The sequence below is a fragment of the Mesoplodon bidens genome (genome assembly GCF_964165515.1).
Source record: "Mesoplodon bidens genome assembly, chromosome: 11".
NCBI classification, from domain to species: Eukaryota; Metazoa; Chordata; class Mammalia; order Artiodactyla; family Ziphiidae; genus Mesoplodon; species Mesoplodon bidens.
This window is the reverse complement of record NC_138167.1, coordinates 95,226,387-95,248,175: the sequence shown is the minus strand read 5'-3', so window position 1 is coordinate 95,248,175 and position 21,789 is coordinate 95,226,387. Positions and strand designations below refer to the sequence as shown.

The window sequence follows — 21,789 nt, the reverse complement described above, 5'->3', positions numbered from 1 at the left end:
CTCCCCCGCTAAGAAATGCTACAACTTCAGCAACAACCAGCTGTTATGCAGGCCTCTGCAAGTGAGGGGGCCCTAGGCTTCCATATCACTGGTTCATGGCAAATTGACATCTACCTGATTTAATGAATTCTTTTGAAAGTATTTTTTAACAGCTCATGTTTATTAGCCAGAAGCATCATTAAGTGTGGAATTCTGAACAGGTAAGTGAGATTTATGTGGAAGTGGTTAGGGCTATAACATTTAAAAATAGCTTATTGGTTTTCAGGCCATTTATTTAATAGAGAACAGAATCATTCAAACATTTCTTAAGAAATGTTAAATTGTCAGCCTGCATCTGAAATATTGTGGTTACCTTAATTAGGATGGTTAAGCTTTCTCATGTATTTATTTACTTATTTTTCATTGTAGCCCAAGGTCGTTGTTACAGCATCGTTTGGCATTGAACCTGGAAGGAAGGTAGAATACATACCACTTCTAGAAGAAGCTCTGAGAATAGGACAACACAAGCCAGATAAAGTTCTCATTTATAATCGTCCAAATATGGTAATCTGAATATTGAATTTGGTCCTTGCTTATGGTGATGTGCTAAGGATGACTCTTTTTGGCCATTTGAAAGGAATACTTGATTTATAAACTGTTGAATATACAATACTTCAGGAATGTCACTATTTTTGGCAAAAAAGAATGATCTTTTCTGTCATTATAAAAAACGAGCTTAAAACAAAAAGAGCGGGACATAGGAGTATCTGTAATATTAATGAATTAGAATTAATGTGTAGTCTATTGAGGTGTCCTTTATTAATTTACATTATAACTATAATAATAATACAGTTGACCCAATGCGGGGGTTAGGGACACTGGCCCACTGGGCAGTTGAAAATCTGCTTATAACTTTTGACTCCACCACAAACTTACCTAATAGCCTATTGTTGACCGGAAGCCTTACCAATAACATAACCAGTTGACTAGCACGTTATATGTATTATATACTGTATTCTCTTATAATAAAGTAAGCTAGAGAAAAGAAAATGTTATTAAAAAAATCATAAGGAAGAGAAAGTAGATTTATAACTATATTTACTCATACCATAAGTTTATGTCATCTGTTTACAAGATGAATTGTCTATTAGTACCTGCATAAATATTGGTTTATATGATATAAAACACTGTAGATGTTCTACGTATTACAACACTAAACATCAAAAACGAAAAGATAATGTGAAAAACAAATTCATATTTAGGTATAATGATTCATGCATTGATAAAGAAGCAGCAGCAATATGATTGCTTCATGGTAGCCCAGCCTACATACTAATGAGTGAATAATTATACAGTTTTTATGGCATATGGCATTACAGTCATATTCATACTACAGTATTAGCAACACCATTAAATTTTTTAGCAAACCACTTACCTGTGATGATAGGCTGATACCCAGTTTTTCCAGTTACCAGAGAAAGAGGCATACTGTATAGTAATGTAATTCTTTGAAAGCAAAGTTATAAAACATTAAGAAAACTACCACATTATTAATTTTATATTAAATATCACTTACCTTATGCCTATGTAAGGATAAAGTAGTATCTACATATATGCATTCATGACATAACTTTTTCTTATTTTTTTTGATATTTCTAAGCAATGTGGTTCACCTGCAAGTTTTGTCAGGGTCATGATCTGAATGTGTATACTCTGACTGGATGCTTAATCTCTCAGCTACCCAGTCTTGATTAATTTGCATTTAAAATGTCTTTTAAAAAGTTTAGAAAAAGTGATTGGTCTGGAAATAAAAACTATGTTCAGGAAAACAAAATATGAATATTCTAAACAGATAAATTATTCTGTGATCTGTGAAGGAAGGAAAAGCAGTAAATACATCAATGACTATATTTTACAATGCTTTTTATAGCAAATTTGCCCTAATGATCACCTCATTTCTACATCCAAGCTAAGTCCCCAGCTATTTATACTGGGACCAATTTGGGTTTCTAGCAGATTAAAATTTTTTGCAGAAGGAAAATTGAAAGTGTGCGAAGAATCATGTATAATTTTGTAGAACTCTTGAGAGGTTATCTGTGGAAAATGCTTAAATGACAAGATATAAGAACAGAGAGCATTAAAGCTCTCTCATTTTGATTACCACCTAGCAATTCACATTACCATGTTAAATTCCTGCGTAGTTTTAGTAGTCTGTGGTTCATGAACTGTTGCACTCAATGATTTTAATATTTTTACTGTCTCGAAGAAGAATTTTAAGTTTCTTTCAGATGACCTCCAGCATGTTTTTTAAAAAGGCTTGTTGCTGTTCAATCAGGGAATGCAAAGTCAGTAATAAAGAAGGCTTTGGGTAAGAGAAGGTTAGAGGAAGGGTAGGAACAAACACACACAAGTGTTTAGTGTGTGTGTACTATTCACACGTATGAATTCATGTAGAATTTACAAAAAACTTAATGCTAAGCACAAAGTACTTTCAGATACTCCTTATTTAATTCTTACATTCTTATAAGCCAACAAAGTAGATGTTATTACTGGCCTCATTTTATGGATGAAGAAACTGAGTCATGGACAGGTCATGGCCCAAAGTCACAGCTAATAAGTGGTGGAGCCAAGACTTAAACTCAATTTAATGACTTCTAACCAACAAGATATGTGCTATTTTCTTTTACTTTATAAATACATTGGATATGGATATGAATGTTTCCTATTCAGATTTTTCTCAGGCAAATATCTTCTTTTTCCTCTTTTTTTATTATTAATTTTTGTACACTATCTCTATTCAGCATTATTCACATCTTAATATAATATTATGCACATTGTAGGTACTCAAATTATTATTATTATTATTTTAATTTTTGAGATATAGTTTACATACAATAAAATGGACAGATCATAAGAGTACAGTTTGATGCATTTTCAAAATTGCATGCACTTGTGTAACTACCATCCAAATCCAGATATAGAATTCTCCATACTTGTTCCTTTTTCCAGTCAACCATTCCCCATAGAAGCAAATACTTTCTGATTTGTATTGTCATAGGTTATTTTTGTTCATTCCCAGGCTTCATATAACTAAAAGCATACCATATATACTCTATTGTGTCTACCCTCTTTTGTTCAATATGTTCTTGAGATATACTCCTTGTGTGGCACGTATCAGTAGTTTATTGTTTTTTTACTGAGTAGTATTTCATACCATAAATATATCAAAAATTGTTTTTCCATTCTTCTATTTATGGATATTTGGGTTATTTCTACTTTGGAGTTATTATGACTAAGGCTACTATGAACACTCTTGTACAAGTCTGTGTGTGGACCTGTGTTTTCATTTCTCTTGTGTAAATACCTAGAAGTAGAATTGCTGATCCATGTATTAGGTGTATATTTGACTTTATAAAGAACTATTAAATAATTTTACAAAGTGGACATATCATTTTACTGTTCCACCAGAAAATTACAAGAGTTCCAGTTGCTCATTTTTATTATCATTTGGTATTTTGTAAAAATCTACTTTGATACATAACCATATAATCTTGCTTGTACTTTTTGTTGCATAGTGTAACTTTGTTCTGTCCCTTTCTTTTTTTTTTCGGTACACGGGCCTCTCACTGTTGTGGCCTCTCCCGCTGCGGAGCGCAGGCTCCGGACGTGCAGGCTCAGCGGCCACGGCTCACAGGCCCAGCCGCTCTGCGGCATGTGGGATCTTCCTGGACCGGGGCACGAACCCGTGTCCCCTGCATCGGCAGGCAGACTCTCAACCACTGTGCCACCAGGGAAGCCCCCATCCCTTTCTTTTTAACCAGTAATGTGTTTATATTTTAAAACATTTTCTCTTATAGATAACATATTTTGGGGCCTTAATTTTTTTGTCCAATCTGACCATCTCTGCCTTTTAAATAAATATTTAGTCTATTTACACTTGATTAAAAAAAAAAAAAGATGGTAGGCTTCTCTTCCCTCTTAATAGGTAGAGATCCACTTTCCCTTTCCCCCTCCCATAACTAGCTCCCTTTCTCTCCCTCTTTCTTTTTCTTGAAACCTTTCCCTCTGTTTTGACTTTCCTTTATTTTAGTTGGATGCCTCTTGTCCTTCATATCTGACATGCTGTTGAGGCAATTATTAAGCCCAGTGGATTGGCTTTGCTTTGAGCTTAGAGAGACACAAATTATGAGGCTCGGTGATGCATTTCATTAACCAGGATTGCATTTTTGCCAGAGTAAATAAAAACCTGGCTGCCACTCCTAAGCCTCAGGAAAGCAATGATGGCTTAACTGGCAGCTCACATCAGTCACCCCTGGTGCTTCCCCCAGGACTGCATTTTAAGAATGATAACATTTAGGAAGGACATGTCTATAAAAGTAAACCATGTATGTAAAGGCTAATGTTGATTTTTCCCCTCTCTTCCTTTCATCAGATCTTCTTTATACATTCCTGTATTTCTTAGCCTAAAGAATAACCATTCATTCAAGTCCTCATTTCATTTTATCTGCAGTTATTTTTGTGATTAATCAATTGACCTTTTTTATTACACAGTGTTATGATTTTTTTATAGGTCCGTAATTGTGATGGCAAGGGCTTGATAATTTGAAATGAGTTGTGTTTATCTGATACATAAAAACAAATGGAAATTTATAATTTGGTCACAGTTATCTGTTTTTATTTATCTAAATGGCACATCCAGGGCACATTCAAGGTGAGGCTGGAGAAAGCAGTTGGGCCTAAAACTTCCCCTTCATGAAGGTCAACTCAGATTGTTGTCTATCAATGTGCGTATTCATATAGGCATCATATTTGTGATATTATATTGAAATGTTAATTTGTAAATGTACCCATTTAAATATATGACCGGTTTCTACAACCCTAATCAAAACATTAGGGAACCAGAAAAGTGGAAATGGCCTGGCTTTTAAAAATCTATCAGAGTCTCTGAAGTTAGTTCAGGGATTCACCTTGATGAAGTGAATGGCTACATATACTCTCTAGGTGGTGGACTTACTTTCACTGAGGAATGAGTAGTCTTGCCTTGTGCCTACTAACAAGTTCACCAACTGTAAACTTCCTGATGTATCATCTTGAGCTTAGTCAACATTTCATAAAATAACTAGATATGTACTGGATCATAACTAGAATTAAATAGCTATAACTCCCCACGAGAGTAATTTTTTCATAAGCCACTTCCTTCTTCTTCACCTATCTGCCTTATTTCATTGGCACCATTTTTAAAGAGGTCTGTCTAACTTAAGATGTGTCTGCCTAATTCATGGCTCTATTATTATAAAGTTTATAACACTAGAGCTTGGTTCTAGGAACAAAAAAGAAAACAAACATTTCTACCATATTAGTCAATAAAGTAGATGGAGGAAAACTTGGATAGCTTTTTGTGTATGTCTCATACTCTCATTAACTTCAAAACTGATTTTTGTTCTTGAAAAAGCAAAAGTAGATTACTCCTCCACCCCTGAAAGTTATTTAATATTCTCTCATTTGGAAAAATGGCCACAGTATTACTCTTAAATGGCCCTGTATAAAGAGAAATTTTAGTGGGTTAGTTGAGATTTCATTGTGAAGACAGTAGTTCCAAAGTAAAAGAAATAGGTTATGAAAAATAGGAGTTAGGTCCATCCACATCTCTACAAATGACCCAATTTCGTTCCTTTTTATGTCTGAGTAATATTCCATTGTATATATGTACCACATCTTCTTTATCCATTCATCTGATGATGGACATTTAGGTTGCTTCCATGTCCTGGCTATTGTAAATAGTGCTGCAGTGAATATTGGGGTGCATGGATGGACCTAAAGTCTGTCATACAGAGTAAGTCAGAAAGAGAAAAACAAATATTGTATATTAACACATATATGTGCAATCTAGAAAAATGGTACAGATGAACCTATTTGCAGGGCAGGAATAGAGACACGGGTAGAGAATGGACGTGTGGACATGGGGCAGGGGAAGGGGGAGTGGGGTGAATTGGGAGATTGGGAATGACATATATACACTAACATGTATAAAACAGATAGCTAGTGAGAACCTGCTGTATAGTGCAGGGAGCTCAGCTTGGTGCTCTGTGGTGACCTAGATGGGTGGGATGAGGGGATGGATTGGAGGGAGGTCCAAGAGGGAGGGGATTTATATATATACATACAGCTGTTTCACTTCGTTGTACAGCAGAAACCAACACAACATTGTAAAGCAACTATACCCCAATTAAAAAAAAAGTGTATGTTTCAGGTCAAAAAGAAAATAGAAGTTAGCTTATAAAGGTGTTAGTGTACATGCATTTATAAAAGCATGAACCTCTGTTAGTTAAGCTCTGACTGTTGATGAAATCATGCCTGCATCATATTGAATTTCTTAAGGATATTTCTAGGTTTGAATAAAACATTTTCTGTTGTAAGTTTAGTTGAAGCCAACATCAAACTGTTGGATTGTTTTATGAACATTTGTCTTAACTCGTGACCCTGAGATACTGAGTCATAAGTCTGATATTTAGTGCTCTATAGGCCTAGATTTCAGTCAGATGCTCTGACTAATATAGATTTAGCTACTCTCCAGTGTGCTCCTGATTTAATCTCCTTTGTTCAGTGCATATCCCTATATTTTTGCTTTGTAGGAGCCGGTTCCTTTGGCTCCAGGTCGTGACCTTGATTGGGATGAAGAGATGGCAAAAGCACAGTCACATGATTGTGTTCCTGTTCTTTCCGAACATCCACTGTATATTCTTTACACATCTGGAACAACGGGGTTTCCAAAGGTATGCACTATCTTAGGGATAATTATAGTGGCAGATTTTTTTGCACCGAGAATATTTGACTACTGACTGAAAGTACTTTATATCTTAAAGACATATTGTGTCTGAATATATGAAAATATTTATTATGTTTAATGTCAAATGCTTTGTCCTTATTTCTTTCAGAATCTTCACAAATATCTGCAATATTCAGTTGCTTTAGTAAGCTGTTAAAATTAATATATATTTGATTGAATATCAGTTGTATTTTATAAAATATATTTTAAATGAAATATTTTATAAAATATTTTTATAAAATATAAAATATATTTTAAATGAAATATTTTTATTTTTTAAATTGAGGCATAACTTTCATACAGTATGAAAACTGATTTTTGATTTAGAGGAATTCAGTTTATCATTAAAAATGCAACTTTGAGAATTGGCCTAGACACTCTGAACAACAGGGAATTTATCCAGGGGTTTGAACTATTTGATTTGCAGCACTGAAGACACTCAAGGATTTTTTAAGTCTTTTACCCTGAAAGGTGTTTTCACAAAACAAAGTCAAAAGTGTCAATAGGGCTTTCCTGGTGGCGCAGTGGTTGAGAGTCCGCCTGCCGATGCAGGGGATACGAGTTCGTGCCCCGGTCCGGGAAGATCCCACATGCCGTGGAGCGGCTGGGCCCGTGAGCCATGGCCACTGAGCCTTCACGTCCGGAGCCTGTGCCCCGCAACGGGAGAGGCCACAACAGTGAGAGGTCTGTGTACCGCAAAAAAAAAAAAAAAAAAAAGTGTCAATAATCCTGAATGTGTCGGACACCAAACAAATACCACTTTTGCCTAGTATCTCTAAATAATACTGTTTTTTCATATAACTTCATAGACTTGTGATATCATCTTGCTATTCATCTTTATTAAGGAGTTCAATATTCATTGAATCATAGAATGTTAGCAGGCAAAGGGACTTTTACAATCACTTGAATCCTGTAGGGCATTGGCCTCTTTATTAATACTGGACCTCTGTAGCATCAGAATTCTGAAAAATTACCTGCTAACGCTCTTAAAATAGTGATTCTGTTAGTTTAGATGTAAGTAAAGGAAAATTAAGACTTAAGACATTTTATATAAAATTCACTTGCTTGTGAAAAAGAGAACATTTGGTAGAGGGATATATTTTCTCTGAGTACAGAAACCATGTTTTATTACATTTTGGTCTACCATCGTGTTTTATATGTAGTTGGTACTCAAATTTTTGTTGAGTGCATAAGTAAATTAATGCATATACATGAAGATATTTGTGTTGTTGTAAAATCAAAGCCCTATGATTAGTTTAAGAACTCTGGTCATCTGAAAAATAAATATTTCTTATATTGCAGACTCTAAGATTTGTTTTATAAGCAGTCCAAATGATCTGCTGGATGCAATCCTTACCCTTCACTTTTTGAAATTCTGCATTATGCACCAGCCACAGAGTCCAAATGAACGTTTGGCTGTAAAATAAAAGGGGACTCAGCAAGTTATAATCTAATATAAAAGTATCAGCATGAGATGAAACCACTGACCCTGAAAACATAGTATAACCTAACCAAATAAAAAAAATTAATTTAGCTCCTTAAAAGCCTGAAGGAATCTTATAAAAACTTTTGTGCCACCGCAAGACTTTAAATCACTGAAATTCACTGTGGCCTGGATGGGGATCCTTATGAGAGGGCCGAAGAAGAGCTTGTCATCAACTCAAAGCTGACTCAGCTAGTGTAGTAGAAATAAAATAAAAGTAATATACAGGGCATTAAATCTGAAAAGTGGTGGTTCCAAATAAGGAAGAAACCTAGCTATTCCAGGTTTTCTCTGGGTCAAGAAGTGCTTTGTGGGATTCCTAGATGCCCAAACTGAAGATTGTTTGATGTTTTGATCCTCATTTTCCTTGTAATGTAGTACCTTCCTGAAGATAATCTATTTCTACAGATTGGAGAAGGATTTAATTGTTCAGAGATTTCTATTCACATTGAATTTAGCTCAATTCAGTATGCATTATTGAGTGTTCATTAGGTGCTAAAAGAGATAAAAATATGAGTAAACCACAGCCCCTTCAGCATAGTGGGATTGCAATATATATCAACACAGATAATGTAAGATAGTCTGTGATCCTTGCCCTAAGAGGGCAACCCTACTTCTTGCTTTCTTGAAGAAAAGATGAGATTGGGTGGTATCTGAAGGATTAAATTCCATTAATCCAACAAAGATTACTGAGCACCCAAATACATATCTGTCTTTTAGAAGTTTACATTCTATGGCTAGACACAGGAAGTAAACAAATAAAGAACTATGCAGTCTGTGATGTGTTCTGAAGAAAAATAAAGCAGGATAAGGGGGATAGGAAGAGTGGGAGTGCTGTTTTATCAGGGAGATGTCAGGGAAAGCACTTGACAGGGTGACATTGGAAAGATGACTAGAACTTCTTCATCAGGTGACATAATAGGGAGGAGGGCATGCCAGGTAGATTGGGTCGACGTAAGCATAGGCAGGAGTGTGTAAGGAAGGTTCCAGGATGGCTAGTGCATTTGTTGCAGATAAAGAAGAGAAATGGCCAGATATATAGGCAGGGGCCAATTGCTTAAAATTGAACCAAGAAATTTAGTTTATATACTGTATGTAAGGAATGGAGAGCACTAATGCTTCTTAAGAAAGAGAGAAAAATGTGAAGGAAGGTAACCCTTGCAACATTTTGTTGAGAAGATAGGCAAATACACATAATGGAAACAAGGAGATTGGTTTTTCAGGCTGTGTTTAGTTTAGGACCTTACTTAGGACAGCAGACTTATTAGGGAACAATCAGATTTGGTTCAAGGATAAGAGTAAGGCAGAGGAGGACTCCAAGACCTTGAACCTAAGAACATAGAAGAGTGGTTTCGAATATTTACTAAAGTAGAAGCAAAGGAAAATAGTTTGGGGCTGAGAAAACGGGGAGGTTTTTGACATATTGAGTATGATGTATCCTTGGGACATCAACATGGAGATGCCCAGCCAGTAGCTGGAAGTGAAAGTCTGGGTCCAAGAATACATCTGGATTTGCAGATAGACCCTTGGAACGTCATTGGTTGTAGAGGAATGGTGTTTAAATCATGGGAATGAGTAGGTTTTACAGAGTAGGACATGCAGAATGGCAAGACAAAGTAGTCGTTTCTTAAGGTCTTTCAGAAACATTTCCCTTAACCCTCCAGTGGACTTTAGAATTTCAATTGCATTGAAATTATATGTTGCCAACAAATATTTGTGCCACTTATTTTATTCTACTTTTTAATATATTAGTTTTTATTTACTTATTTTTATAACATTGTATGTTCTCTGAGGTCTTAGAATATATTTCATACATCTTTGAATCCACTATGGCAGTAACCTTAGAATGAGGCCATGGTAGATCATCAGAATATTTGTTAAATAATCTCCTACTTTTCCAGTTAGCTCCCAGATGCCTTTTTTAAAATTAAAATATAGCTGATTTACAATATTGTATTAGTTTCAGGTGTACAGCAAAGTGTTTCAGCTTTATATATATATATATATATATGTATGTATATATATATGTATATATTCAGTTATGTATATATATATTCTTTTTTTGGATTCTTTTCCATTATAGGTTATTACAAGATATTGAGTATCCAGATGGCTCTTTATTCACATGATTCTCACTTCATTTTTGGTAGGCATAATCAGAATTAATAGGATCTGAATTTTTTATATTGGGATTCCCAGAATAGAAGTACAGGAAAGATGAGCACACATGCATTTACGAAGCATTTAAATATAAATTTCATGTCATCATAGAATTTGTTTTCTTTTTTCTTTTTTTTTTTTTTTTATGCGGTACGTGGGCCTCTCACTGTTGTGGCCTCTCCCGTTGCGGAGCACAGGCTCTGGACACGCAGGCTCAGCAGCCATGGCTCACGGGCCCAGCCGCTCTGCGGCATGTGGTATCTTCCCGGACCGGGGCACGAACCCACGTCCCCTGCATCGGCAGGCGGACTCTCAACCGCTGTGCCACCAGGGAAGCCCTAATTTGTTTTCTTGATCTTTGATCTTCATGAGGAAAAATAATGTTGTGAGCCCATAAAAATATTCTGCTTAAAAATGCTCATTTCTCATAGGCACATATAAGACACACACAATGCAGTCTGTTCTTTGGTTAGAATTTTCAGATATATCTAGGGCATATTTGTGTCTCTGCATCTGCCAACCCTGGATTTGTCAGGTTGTTATATGACAGGTTAACCTGTTAGCTGCACATCTTCTAGCAACCACAGCTGAGCTGCTCTGCATACATTTCTGTCCTGTTGTACACTTTTATCCTGTTTGGTTTGGGTACCTATATCCAAGTTACTTCAAGGAACTACACAATAGAAGAATCCCTCATCTGGATGGGGTGTCGTTTTGGGAGTGGGAGATTTAGTGAAGGTCATATTTATCTTCTTCTGGCTTGCTGTCATGGAGGTATGGAGATAATGAAAAAAAAAAAAAAAATTAGTGCCAAAGGAGCACAGGGGAAAAGAAACCAAAAGCAAAGAATTAGAAAAGAAGGCATGACAGGAAGGTGGTAGATAAGTCCTTTGTCCTAATGTGAATTTATATAATTTACATTAACTTTTATTCCTACGTGTTAGGTGACTTATTCATATTCTATACTGTAGAAAAAAATAAGAGAAAGTCAAATAAAAAAACCTGTGAACTTTTTTTTTTAATCTGTGGTACAATTCTTGCAGTTAAAATGCTGAAATTGCTACACCTTTGCCCCTTATCTCACAGTTGTTCAGACCAATAAAAAATTATACTGCTGCTAAAGTATCCTCCATAGAGGCAGCTTCAGAGTCATTGTCTTGTCTACAGCAAGAGATTTTATGTTTGACAAAATATACCAGATGGAATCATTCCATTTCTACTAATATGATTCATTAAATTCTGAAGGTTTCAAGGGTTTCTCTTGAACAAAGAAGAATGTTTTTAAAAAATTATAGTTTTCGTACATGTGCTTATTCATTTAACTGTTCACTCTTTTAATCAGTCAGAAAATGTATTAACTGCCTATTCTATGCTGAAGACACAAAAGCATTCTTATGGTGCCCAGAGTGGTGGAGGAGACTTAGCAGTAGGTGGATGTTGTTAATGCTCAGAGGCTTAGAGAAGTTTGCAGGTCTTGGGGCCATGAAAGAGGAGGGAGAGGCTTTTAACACAAACCTAGTGGGTTTGGATGGCTTCCAGAAGAGGTGACACTTTCACAGTGTTGTTAAGTACTTGTGTGATCAAGTAGGAGCTAACCAGGTTCAGAAAAGGGGTGAGGGTGCATTCTAGGAAGAGGGGATATCACCTGTAAAACCACTATAAGAACAAGAGTATTGTTGGTTTGTTGGATTTTTGAAGTAAGCAGAACCATACCTCATACTTTTCAACTCACTGACTCCAACTGTTCTTTGGTGATAGATTTCTTTTCTTCAGGTAATATTTTTGTTTCCTCTTTCTTCTTGTTTTGTTTTTACTTAATTTGCTAGACTGAATTGAAATGTATATATCAACATACATACAAAGCATAGGCATATACACGTGTACATATAGACATATACGCATATGTATTTACATATGTATGTGTGAATGAATATCTAGTTTATGTATGTAAATATGTATATTTGTCTTGTACAAGTCTTTATTACAGAGAAGGGTGATAGAGGGGCTCACCTTAGGAAGTATGAGGTTTTCTCGGTTACTCTATCTAGACTTCTCTTACCTGAATAGTTTGAGATTTGCCATTCAGATTTTTATAGATCTATTAAAAAACATTTTAAAGACTCGCAAACTCTTAATCGCACCACACATCTCAGACTTCCTTTCTCTTCTACTACAACTGATGTTATTTCAACTGTATTTTTTTTTAAATTGTGGCAACCAAACAGTACACATTTGACACGGACATGTTTTCTGTTTTATGTAATGGCCCCATTTATAGTATTTTGTGGCTTTCCTTGTCTTCAAAGGCAGCTCATTAAACTGGAAATCATGAAGAACCATCTGTGATAACTGCCGTCCCATTCCTGGATGATGAATAATCAGCCTTTAGTTTCACTTGTATGGACTGAATTTTTAAAATACCCATATACATTAAAAGTGTTTTGTTTAAAGAGCACCTGTCTATTCTGAGATAGAATTCACTTTCATGTCTTTATTAGGGACATGGAGTGTTAGTTAGTCCCACCTGGATGTTTTTCAGGTTCTCCAGAAGACTTGAAGTATTATGGCTGATCCTACAAAAACTAGAACAGTGTATTGGCAGGTTACAGGACTTTTCTGAAAATATATTAGATCATCTATCTTTACTTTTAAGGTAGATAGGGTATAAGTACATAAAGTAACATATTCAAAAGAGTGAAATGCAGCATGCTTGTGTTTTAGGGGTAAGCACTGATGTTGAATATTTATATCTCATACTCAAGATTTCAAATATACTTTAAAATGCCATTTTTTATTTGTGATTAATTTTGCATACTAGAGTATAATGATTTGTAGGTTTTTCTGAGCATGGTTTATGTATTTTCAGAGGCTGAACAGGGTTTATCTTTTGCATTTTAATTATCATTACCTGGAAAATATGATTACAAACAAGAAATGCTTTATCATCTTAATGTTAGTCACATATTAATATTATAATAAAGAAACTCTCTTTTTAAAACTAATCTTTCATTTTTTTTACTCTTGAACTTCTTATAAAAAATATACATGGAGAATATGAAATTATTCAGTTTTATTTTCTACACCATACCAAATACCCAGTAAATTGAAAACTGTCGTCTGATGTTTCATATCGATAATCTATATTAATGAATAAAAAAAGATGTCTGAAGAAAATTTTTATACTCATTCTTTAAAAAAATAAAAATAAGTGGATATCAAAGACCAGTGATAAACAGACATGACTTTTCTGTCTCCCGTAGCTCCACTTTAGTTGATTTTAATGAGAATGTTCAATGATAACCTCTAAATTTTTAACATTTCTGCCTTTTGTGTGGTATTAGCACAGGGAAAAATTTTTAAAAAAACAGTAATTGCTAGAATTAAGGAAATAATTTTGTTAGGAGGACATTAAATTCTAGCCTGTATAATTTTATATTCTTTTTCATGCATGGTCTCATTTTTAAGTCTAACTTTTTGGGGTCAAATGGATTTAGGTAGCCACCAGTTTACAGACAAAGCAACATTGGTAAATAACCTTTAAAGAAGGGTTCACTTGAGAGGCAAACAGAAATTTGATAACCTATCCTTTAAAATATCTTCTAAGTTTTACAAATTAATTACTACTCATTTATTTTCTCCTTAGCCTTTTATTCCTTTCTATAACTTCCAGTTGATTAATCTTACCCTCATTTAATATAAAAATTTACCCATTTATAATGATGTTTAGAATTATTTATAAAAATGACCTCTAAATGCAGGGACAGGCAGGTGAAGAGAAATTCTAAAACATTTTAAGTGAAATCATGACTGACATTAATTATCAAAAAATATGGATAGCATATTGTCTATGAAAAAATTTCACATTTTATCCTCTACCAAACGAATAAAAAGTTTTAGAAAAGAGTGTTTGCAAGTTGATTAATATCAAATTCATCAAGGTATTGAACTATAGGAAAAGACCTTCTCAATAGGACAAACAAATTAGCAAAATGCGTGGAAGACCATACAGCATATACTCAGTAAAGAGCTGCTCGGTTTACATGGGAAAATGCATGTGTGAAATTTACTGGCAGGGGCTTAGGATTTCTAATACTCCCAAGGTGATCAAGAGAGCCAACTGCATGCTAACCATGTCATACAACCTAGAAAGTACCCATCAAATGCCAACAAAGTTGCCTGTGATGTTTGCCAAGAGACCAGATAAAATGTATTCCACAGCTTGATACCTATGTTTTATTAGTGGTACCTGAGGAGAGCAGCAATTTTAGTAACAAACAGAAAGTCAATTTCTTTGTCATTCTCCTGATTCATGTATGTGTGTTACAGTTACAGAACTCTACCAAAAAATGTTCAACTAGTAGCACATTCGTTAATTAGAACCATGCGTGCCCTTTCAGGTAAAATAATTATCTTCTTCACAAAGCAATTCTAGTTGCTCTACTGAGAGGTGCTTGAAAATACTTGTGAGTGAAATATAACATATTTCTTAGCAAGCATTCACCTTCTTGCTATGAATATTCACATCATTAAGTCTTTTTGAGCCAATGATGATTAATGTTTATAGTGAAGCAATAAATGAAATTAATTATTAAATTTACTATCAGTTATTATTTATGATAACTCTTGTGCTCAGCTTTCAAAAATTAATCTTGTATTAACATTGAATATGTTCACTGTCAAGGATAGCTGCGAGAAACCATAGTACTATGGTGTAACAATCCCTACTTTTGCCCAAATGTAATGTAAGGAAAATCTGTCAGCCTTAGATCCAACTCATCAGGATTGATTCCTGAGTTCGAGAATTCATCACTAAAGAACTGCTCAGCTCTGATACTGTGGTAGTGTGACCACAAGGGTAGCATTGTATTAAGAATCCAGTTAGAATATGACTTTCCTCTAAGCATCCTGTTATTATTTAATAATATTAAGGAATAAACATCCTATAGTAGTCTGTATCTTAGGCACACAGCTACCTTTGACATTTCTGTGCGCTTAATTTTGAGAGTTTCCATTTTTGTTCTGGAAATATGTGTGAAAATGTAATTGTTGAAAGTTTCATGCTAAGTCTTTGATTTTTTTTTTGCCGCGCGCAGCGTGCAGGATCTTAGTTCCCCGACCAGGGATCGAACCCATGCCCCCCACGGTGGAAGCGCAGAGTCCTAACCACTGGACTGCCAGGGAATTCCCTGTAATGTTGATAATTTATGTTACCACTGGAAATTTTGTTTTATTGCATGTGATTCCGTAAAATCATGTTTTCTTTAGAAGGTCCAGAGTGGTCTGTGAGAATGGATTCTACAAATGGACTAATATGGACAAATTATTCTGTTTTTATTATTGGAGGAGCCAAAGAAATAGTGATTCAGATACAATTATATGAAAGCCAAAGTTATTTATAGCTTATAGAATATGAAATACTCTAAACAGGAACTTTTCTTAAGTGGACAGTATGAAGAGAGAGAATCTTTTAACACACTGTCTGTTGATTTTAATTTCACCTTTTCTCTTCTTTAGGGTGTGGTGAGGCCCACTGGAGGATATGCTGTAATGCTTAACTGGTCAATGTCTTCTATATATGGACTTCAACCTGGAGAGGTAATCATGGTTTTAAATTCACATTACATGACATTTCTCTGGTTAAGATATATGCATTTTATATCTTCTTTTTGTTTAGGTGTGGTGGGCAGCTTCTGACTTAGGCTGGGTTGTCGGACATTCCTATATCTGTTATGGACCTCTTCTACACGGAAACACAACAGTTTTATATGAGGTAATAAAATAAAATTAATACTACATATACATAATATTAATTTTACTAAAAGTTTTAGAGAAGTAGTCCTAAGTAGGAAAAGAAAATTGAATGGGGCAGGGGACATTTTTATATCTTCTTCCAGTTATTTCATAAGAGAAAGAAATATATATTTAGAAAAAAATAAACAACTATTTAAATTGTGTTGAACAAAGACATAAAAATTATATTCTGAAAAATATACACTAATAAGCTTGATGTCTGTCCCTTTCTAGAAAATATTACTAGACTGATACTGATTTAGAATCTTAGAAAATAGCCATCATAAAACAAGCAACAGAGATTCACCTCTTTGTGTTCTTATAGGATTAATGGATTTCAAATATGTGGGTTCTTGATTTTAGCTAGACATTTTTGGTAGTTTCTGATGATTGCTATATGTATAAGGGAGAGAATCATAGACTGATCAGATTCATAGCTGAATAAATAACTGCTTTAGATTCTGTTGCATGGACAAATGTTACCCAGGAATAATATTTTTGTGTGTATATTAGAAAATTCTGCTCTTGTGCCTATTCTATTTAATTTTAGCAAATGCCTTATACAGATAGTTAAAACACATACCTATCAGATATGTAGGAGATCAAAATTTGAGAGGGACAGCAAAATGGTGGTTTGCTAGATCAGTATACAAATGATCTTGGACGTTTGGGACAAAAAACACAAGGTGGGAAAATATGGAAATCTTTACAATCTTATATTTATATTAAAAATAATTGCAAAAATGAAGTAAGGGAAAGAGTTGGTTGCAGTTTATGTGGTTAAATCCCTGTGTATTATGAGTTCAAACATTAGCGGTTGATAGGATTGCTTTAAAAAAATACTCACCATATGCAATGTTATAATCTTATTTTATTTTTTCCCACTTAGAAATCTGTGTTCAGTTTAATGAGGAGAAAAAATCATTAACTTATTAGAAAGAATGTGGATGAAAGGGACCAGGGTGAAAATGTGATATAAGAAAGAGATGAAGGAATTGAGAATGGTTAGTCTGATAAATCAGTGTGCATATATGTTAAGTATCTTTTGACATTTAAAGAGTTGCCACATATCAAGGAAGTAGTGTAGTCATGTAGTAATGTGGAGTTCCAGAGACCTATCTTTTGGGAATAATCAGAGAAAATTTAACTGTCCGTTAGTAGAATAGGGAAGTTATCAAATAGGAGGCTCTCTTTCACTTAAAGTCTATCAACATCAAGAAAGAAATTTGAAGGCGGGAATTTTATATGCGAGGTGTGGATAATAGTATTAGATGATGTCAAAGTTCTTTACAATCTTAAAATTCTTTAACTCAATGATTCTGAAAAAATTAGAGACTATTCTTGATCTTCATGGAAGTCTCCTAGTCCCAGTCACCATTTAAAGACATGAGTGTTTCTTCATTTTCAGCTGGCTGGTTTTCTGTCTCTGAATGCTCAGAGGTACTAAGGCAGACTGTGACACAAGTATTAAGCCATCACGCACTACTCCACATATTTTATACTATGCCTTTGTGCTTTGTAGACTTAATATGCACTGTGGTGTTTGTTATAATTAAAACATAAAATAATCTTGACACATCTGTCCCATACCAAAATCCTTGCAATAGAGTAAATGTTTTTGTTAAGATAATAATTCCCCTTGAAGTAAACAAAATAAGCCTCAACACTGAATACTTATAATGAATTGTGAAATTGCTAACATAAAGTGACAAAGCCAAAGGTGCCATTATATTGAAAAGTATTTATATTTATAAGTATTAATCTGCCTTTAGAACTGAAGTACATGTAATTTTTGTGCATTTACCATTGGCCTTTTTTTATTTCTCAAGTTTATTTAAAACATGACTTTAACACCACGCAAGGGGCTCTGTTGTTTGTCTTTATCTTGGAATGATGTGCTCAAGAACATTGTAGATGCTCTAAAAGTATTTGTTGTACAAAAGAGTGATCTTTTTTTAACCTTTTAAACCTTATCTCTGCACTCTGGTTTCTTTCCTGTGACTTGTAAACATCTTCAATTCTCTCTGATCACAAAACAAAGCCTTTTAGACTTTTGCACATTTTTAGCTATCCCATCTTTATATTCTTCTCCACTAAGTTTCTTGAAAAAATACTTCCCATACTGTGTGAACTTTATATTCTTCCATTTATTGTTCATCTCACTGAAGTCTGGTTTCTCTCCACATTGCTTTATAAAGCTGCTGTATCAGAGGTCAACAGTGACTTCATAAATGACAAAGTCAAAGGGCCCCCTTCAGTTTGATTTTATTTTTTCTCTCAGTGGCATCAACCCTGCTGACTGAAGGTAATTCTCTCTGTTTTCTTGAGCCCCCTGCCCTTTTGCTATTGTCCAGGCTGTTTCTTTTGCCTGGCATGACTCTCCCTCTGTCTTTCCTTGTTTGGTTAATTCTACCTATCCTTGTAGACTCTGATTAGATGTAATCATCTCTTGGAAAATTTCCTCATAGTCTTTGGCTGTGCTCGGTTCCCCTTTTGTGGTTCCGTTGCCCCCCCCCGAGCATATGTCTGTTAGTGAGCTGACCACACTGTCCTGAATTTATACCTAGTAAAGTGTGGGAGCCTCAAAAACCAGTCTCAGCAGAGTACACACTAAACACTTAATAAATGCTTATAGAACTAAATTGTATGCTACTCCTCTGTTCTCTTTCTACCTCTCTGACAGCTTGTCCTCCTTTTCCTTTCTTGGTTTCTTTTACTTTGATTCTAAACATTGGGGATTAATGGGGTCTTGTTCTTAGCCCTCTTTTCCCATTCTGCTTATATTTCCTGGATAATCTCCATGCAGTTGGATTTGAGTATTACTAAGTAAACCAAGGCTCCCAACTCCTCTTTTCTATATCTGACCTTCCTGCTAAGCATCAGCTTATTATTAGGCACCTTCAGATGGCCCAGGCATCTCTGTGCTCAAGACAATGTGAAATGAACTCGCTGTCTCCTCTCTTCCCTGCAAAGACATTGCTTTCCATATACTCTACAGTGTTGTTAATTTTACCTGCATTCACTCAGTCATCCAAACTAAGAATCAAGAAGTGATTCTAACTTCATTTTCCTTACATATCATAACCTATTGCTCTTACATTCTACTGAATTTACATTTTAGTACCTATCAAAAGTGTCCTCTTGTTTCCATGTCTCCTGCCATATGTTCAAGGCTGATAGTTTAGCTAGTATGTTATTGACTGGTGTGTATTCTGTGGTTGGCTTCTGATCTCACTTGTGTGGTGCCTATCCTTTCCAGTTGTATATTTCAGATAGCCAGTCTAGAGAATGTTCTAACAAATACTCCTGCCTTCAGACGTCCTTCCAGGCCATCTCTACCCAAACTTCAATTTCTGAGCTCTCCTCACTTACAATTATCTATCTAAAATGCAAAGGCCAAGATAGAACTTCATTGATTAAAATTTTTCAAAGGGTTGAGTTCTTCCTCCAGGAAGATAGAGACGATATATTTTTCTCTATTCCTCCCACTAAGTAGAACTAAACATTTTAGGTGTTATGTCTAAAACAAACATAAGACTGAAAGCTGGAGAGAAGAAGGAAAACTGTCTTTAGGGACCTTGGGACTCAAGAAACAACATAATGATGAGAACTTGGGTTTTACTTTTCCTTCATATGTCTTAGATTTGTGTCTGAAAAAGCTGGCAATCCAGAAATGCCAACAACTGCAGACCAAAAAACAAAAACAAAAAACCTCCAAAAAGAAAAAAATAAAGCCTGATCTCTCAAGCCAAAGAATTAGGAAGGAGCAGCCTAAGCAAGACATAAAGCTTTTAGATGGCTCTACTCCAGATAAATGCCACAGGAAAATCCATAATCCCACCCCCACCACCAAACAGCAAAGGCTAAGTGGGAAGCTTAGACTTCCAAAATTGTCAGGCTTTAAGGAGGAGCCGTAACCCTCCCTCTTCCCACAGGGTGGTGTCAAAGGAGTTTGACTAGGGAGCCAAGATTTTCATCCCTGTTAGGTTGTAATGAGGACCCCTTGAACTTGCAGTGACAGTAGAGACCAAATAAGGAGGCTGGACTTATCCCCCTCACCTATCAGTAATGAGGTGCCCCTTCCATTCTCCATTGGGATGGATAGGGTCAGTGGAGGCCTAGTAGAAAGTCAGGACTTTCACCATCAATAACAAGACCACTTGTCTCTTCCCTGTGGTGTCAGTGGACACCGTATTGGGAGCAGTAACAGGGAACTCTCACCTTGTCCAGCCAGGGAGGTGCCATTGGAAGCCTACCGTTAGAACTAGAAGCAACCCAGCAGTAATGAAGTGCATCTTCTCAATTGGGTATCAATGGAGGCCAAATGAGGAACCTGGCTTTCTACCCTTACCTCTTCCTTCTTTGCTGGAGTGAACTCTAAGTAAGCCACTTTAAACAAGATTTAAATATGAGTCAGTCTCATAATATAATACAAAAAAATGTCCAGGATTTGATGAAAAGATCATTCCTCATACCAAGAACTAAAAACGATCTCAAGCTGAATATGAAAAGACAGTTGATAGATACCAATACTGAGATGACAGAGATGTTAGAATTATCTGACAAAGATTTTAAAGCAACTGTGGTAAAAATGCTTCAACAATTGATGATGGACATTCTTGAAACAATTGAAAAAATAGACAGTCACAGTAAAGAAATAAAAGTTCCAGCAAAGATATAGATGCTATAACGAACAACCATATGAAAATTTTAGAACTGAAAAATTCAATAACCAAGATAAAAACTCAATAGATGGGCTCAATACCAGCATGGAGGGACAGAGGAAACAATTAATAAACTGGAAGAAGGAACAATAGAAATTACCCAGTCTAAACAACAGAAAGAAAATAGACTGAAAAGAAAAAACTAACAGAGCCTCAGGGATATGTGGAATGATGATAAAAGATCTAGCACTTGTGACTTCAGTCATGGAAGGAAAGGAGAAGAGAGTGGGCCTGAAAAAAGTACTCAAAAAAATAATGGAAAACTTCTGAAAACTTCTCAACTTCTCAAATTTGGCCAAAGATATACATCTATAGATTTAAGAAACTGAGCAAACTCCCAAACAAGATTACCCTAAAGAAATCCACATTCACACAAAAAAACCTTAACTTTCTGAAAATTGAAGGCAAAAGAAATAATCCTGAAAGTAGTGAAAGAGAAAGGATACCTTATCTGTAGGGGTAAAACCGTTTGAATGACAGGATTTTTTCAAATACTAGGGAAGCCAGAGGGAAGTGACAATGTTTTTCAAGTGTGGAAAGAAAAGAACTGTCAACCCAGAATTCTATATTCATCCAAAATATACTTTGAGAATAAAGGAGAAATAAAGACATTCTCAAGGTGAAGAAAAATTTAGAGAATTTGTCACCACTAGGCCTCCCCAAAAGGGACAGCCAGTGGCCAGTACTTAATGATAAAAGACTAAGTACTTCCCCTGATGTCTGAGAACAAAGCAAGGATGTCCACTCTTACCACTCTATTCAATATACTCCTGGAGGTTCTAGCCAATTTGATAAGACAATATATGGAAACAAAAAGAGAAACATAT

The 21,789-nt window shown here is 35.3% G+C and overlaps 1 protein-coding gene across 9 annotated transcripts in view; it reads left to right on the top strand.

The window, feature by feature from the left end:
• ACSS3 (acyl-CoA synthetase short chain family member 3) overlaps positions 1–21,789 on the top strand; it is a 154,553-nt gene that overhangs the window by 57,862 nt on the left and 74,902 nt on the right. For all 9 annotated transcript variants that reach the window (XR_014017116.1, XR_014017117.1, XR_014017118.1 and 6 more), the window contains 4 exons: positions 409–543; positions 6,612–6,752; positions 15,963–16,043; positions 16,123–16,218. Coding sequence is in view for 6 of the 9 variants with exons in the window: in XM_081249922.1 (XP_081106048.1) it covers positions 409–543; positions 6,612–6,752; positions 15,963–16,043; positions 16,123–16,218 (453 nt within the window). In the remaining 3 variants the exon portion in view is untranslated. The remainder of the gene's footprint in view (positions 1–408; positions 544–6,611; positions 6,753–15,962; positions 16,044–16,122; positions 16,219–21,789) is intronic.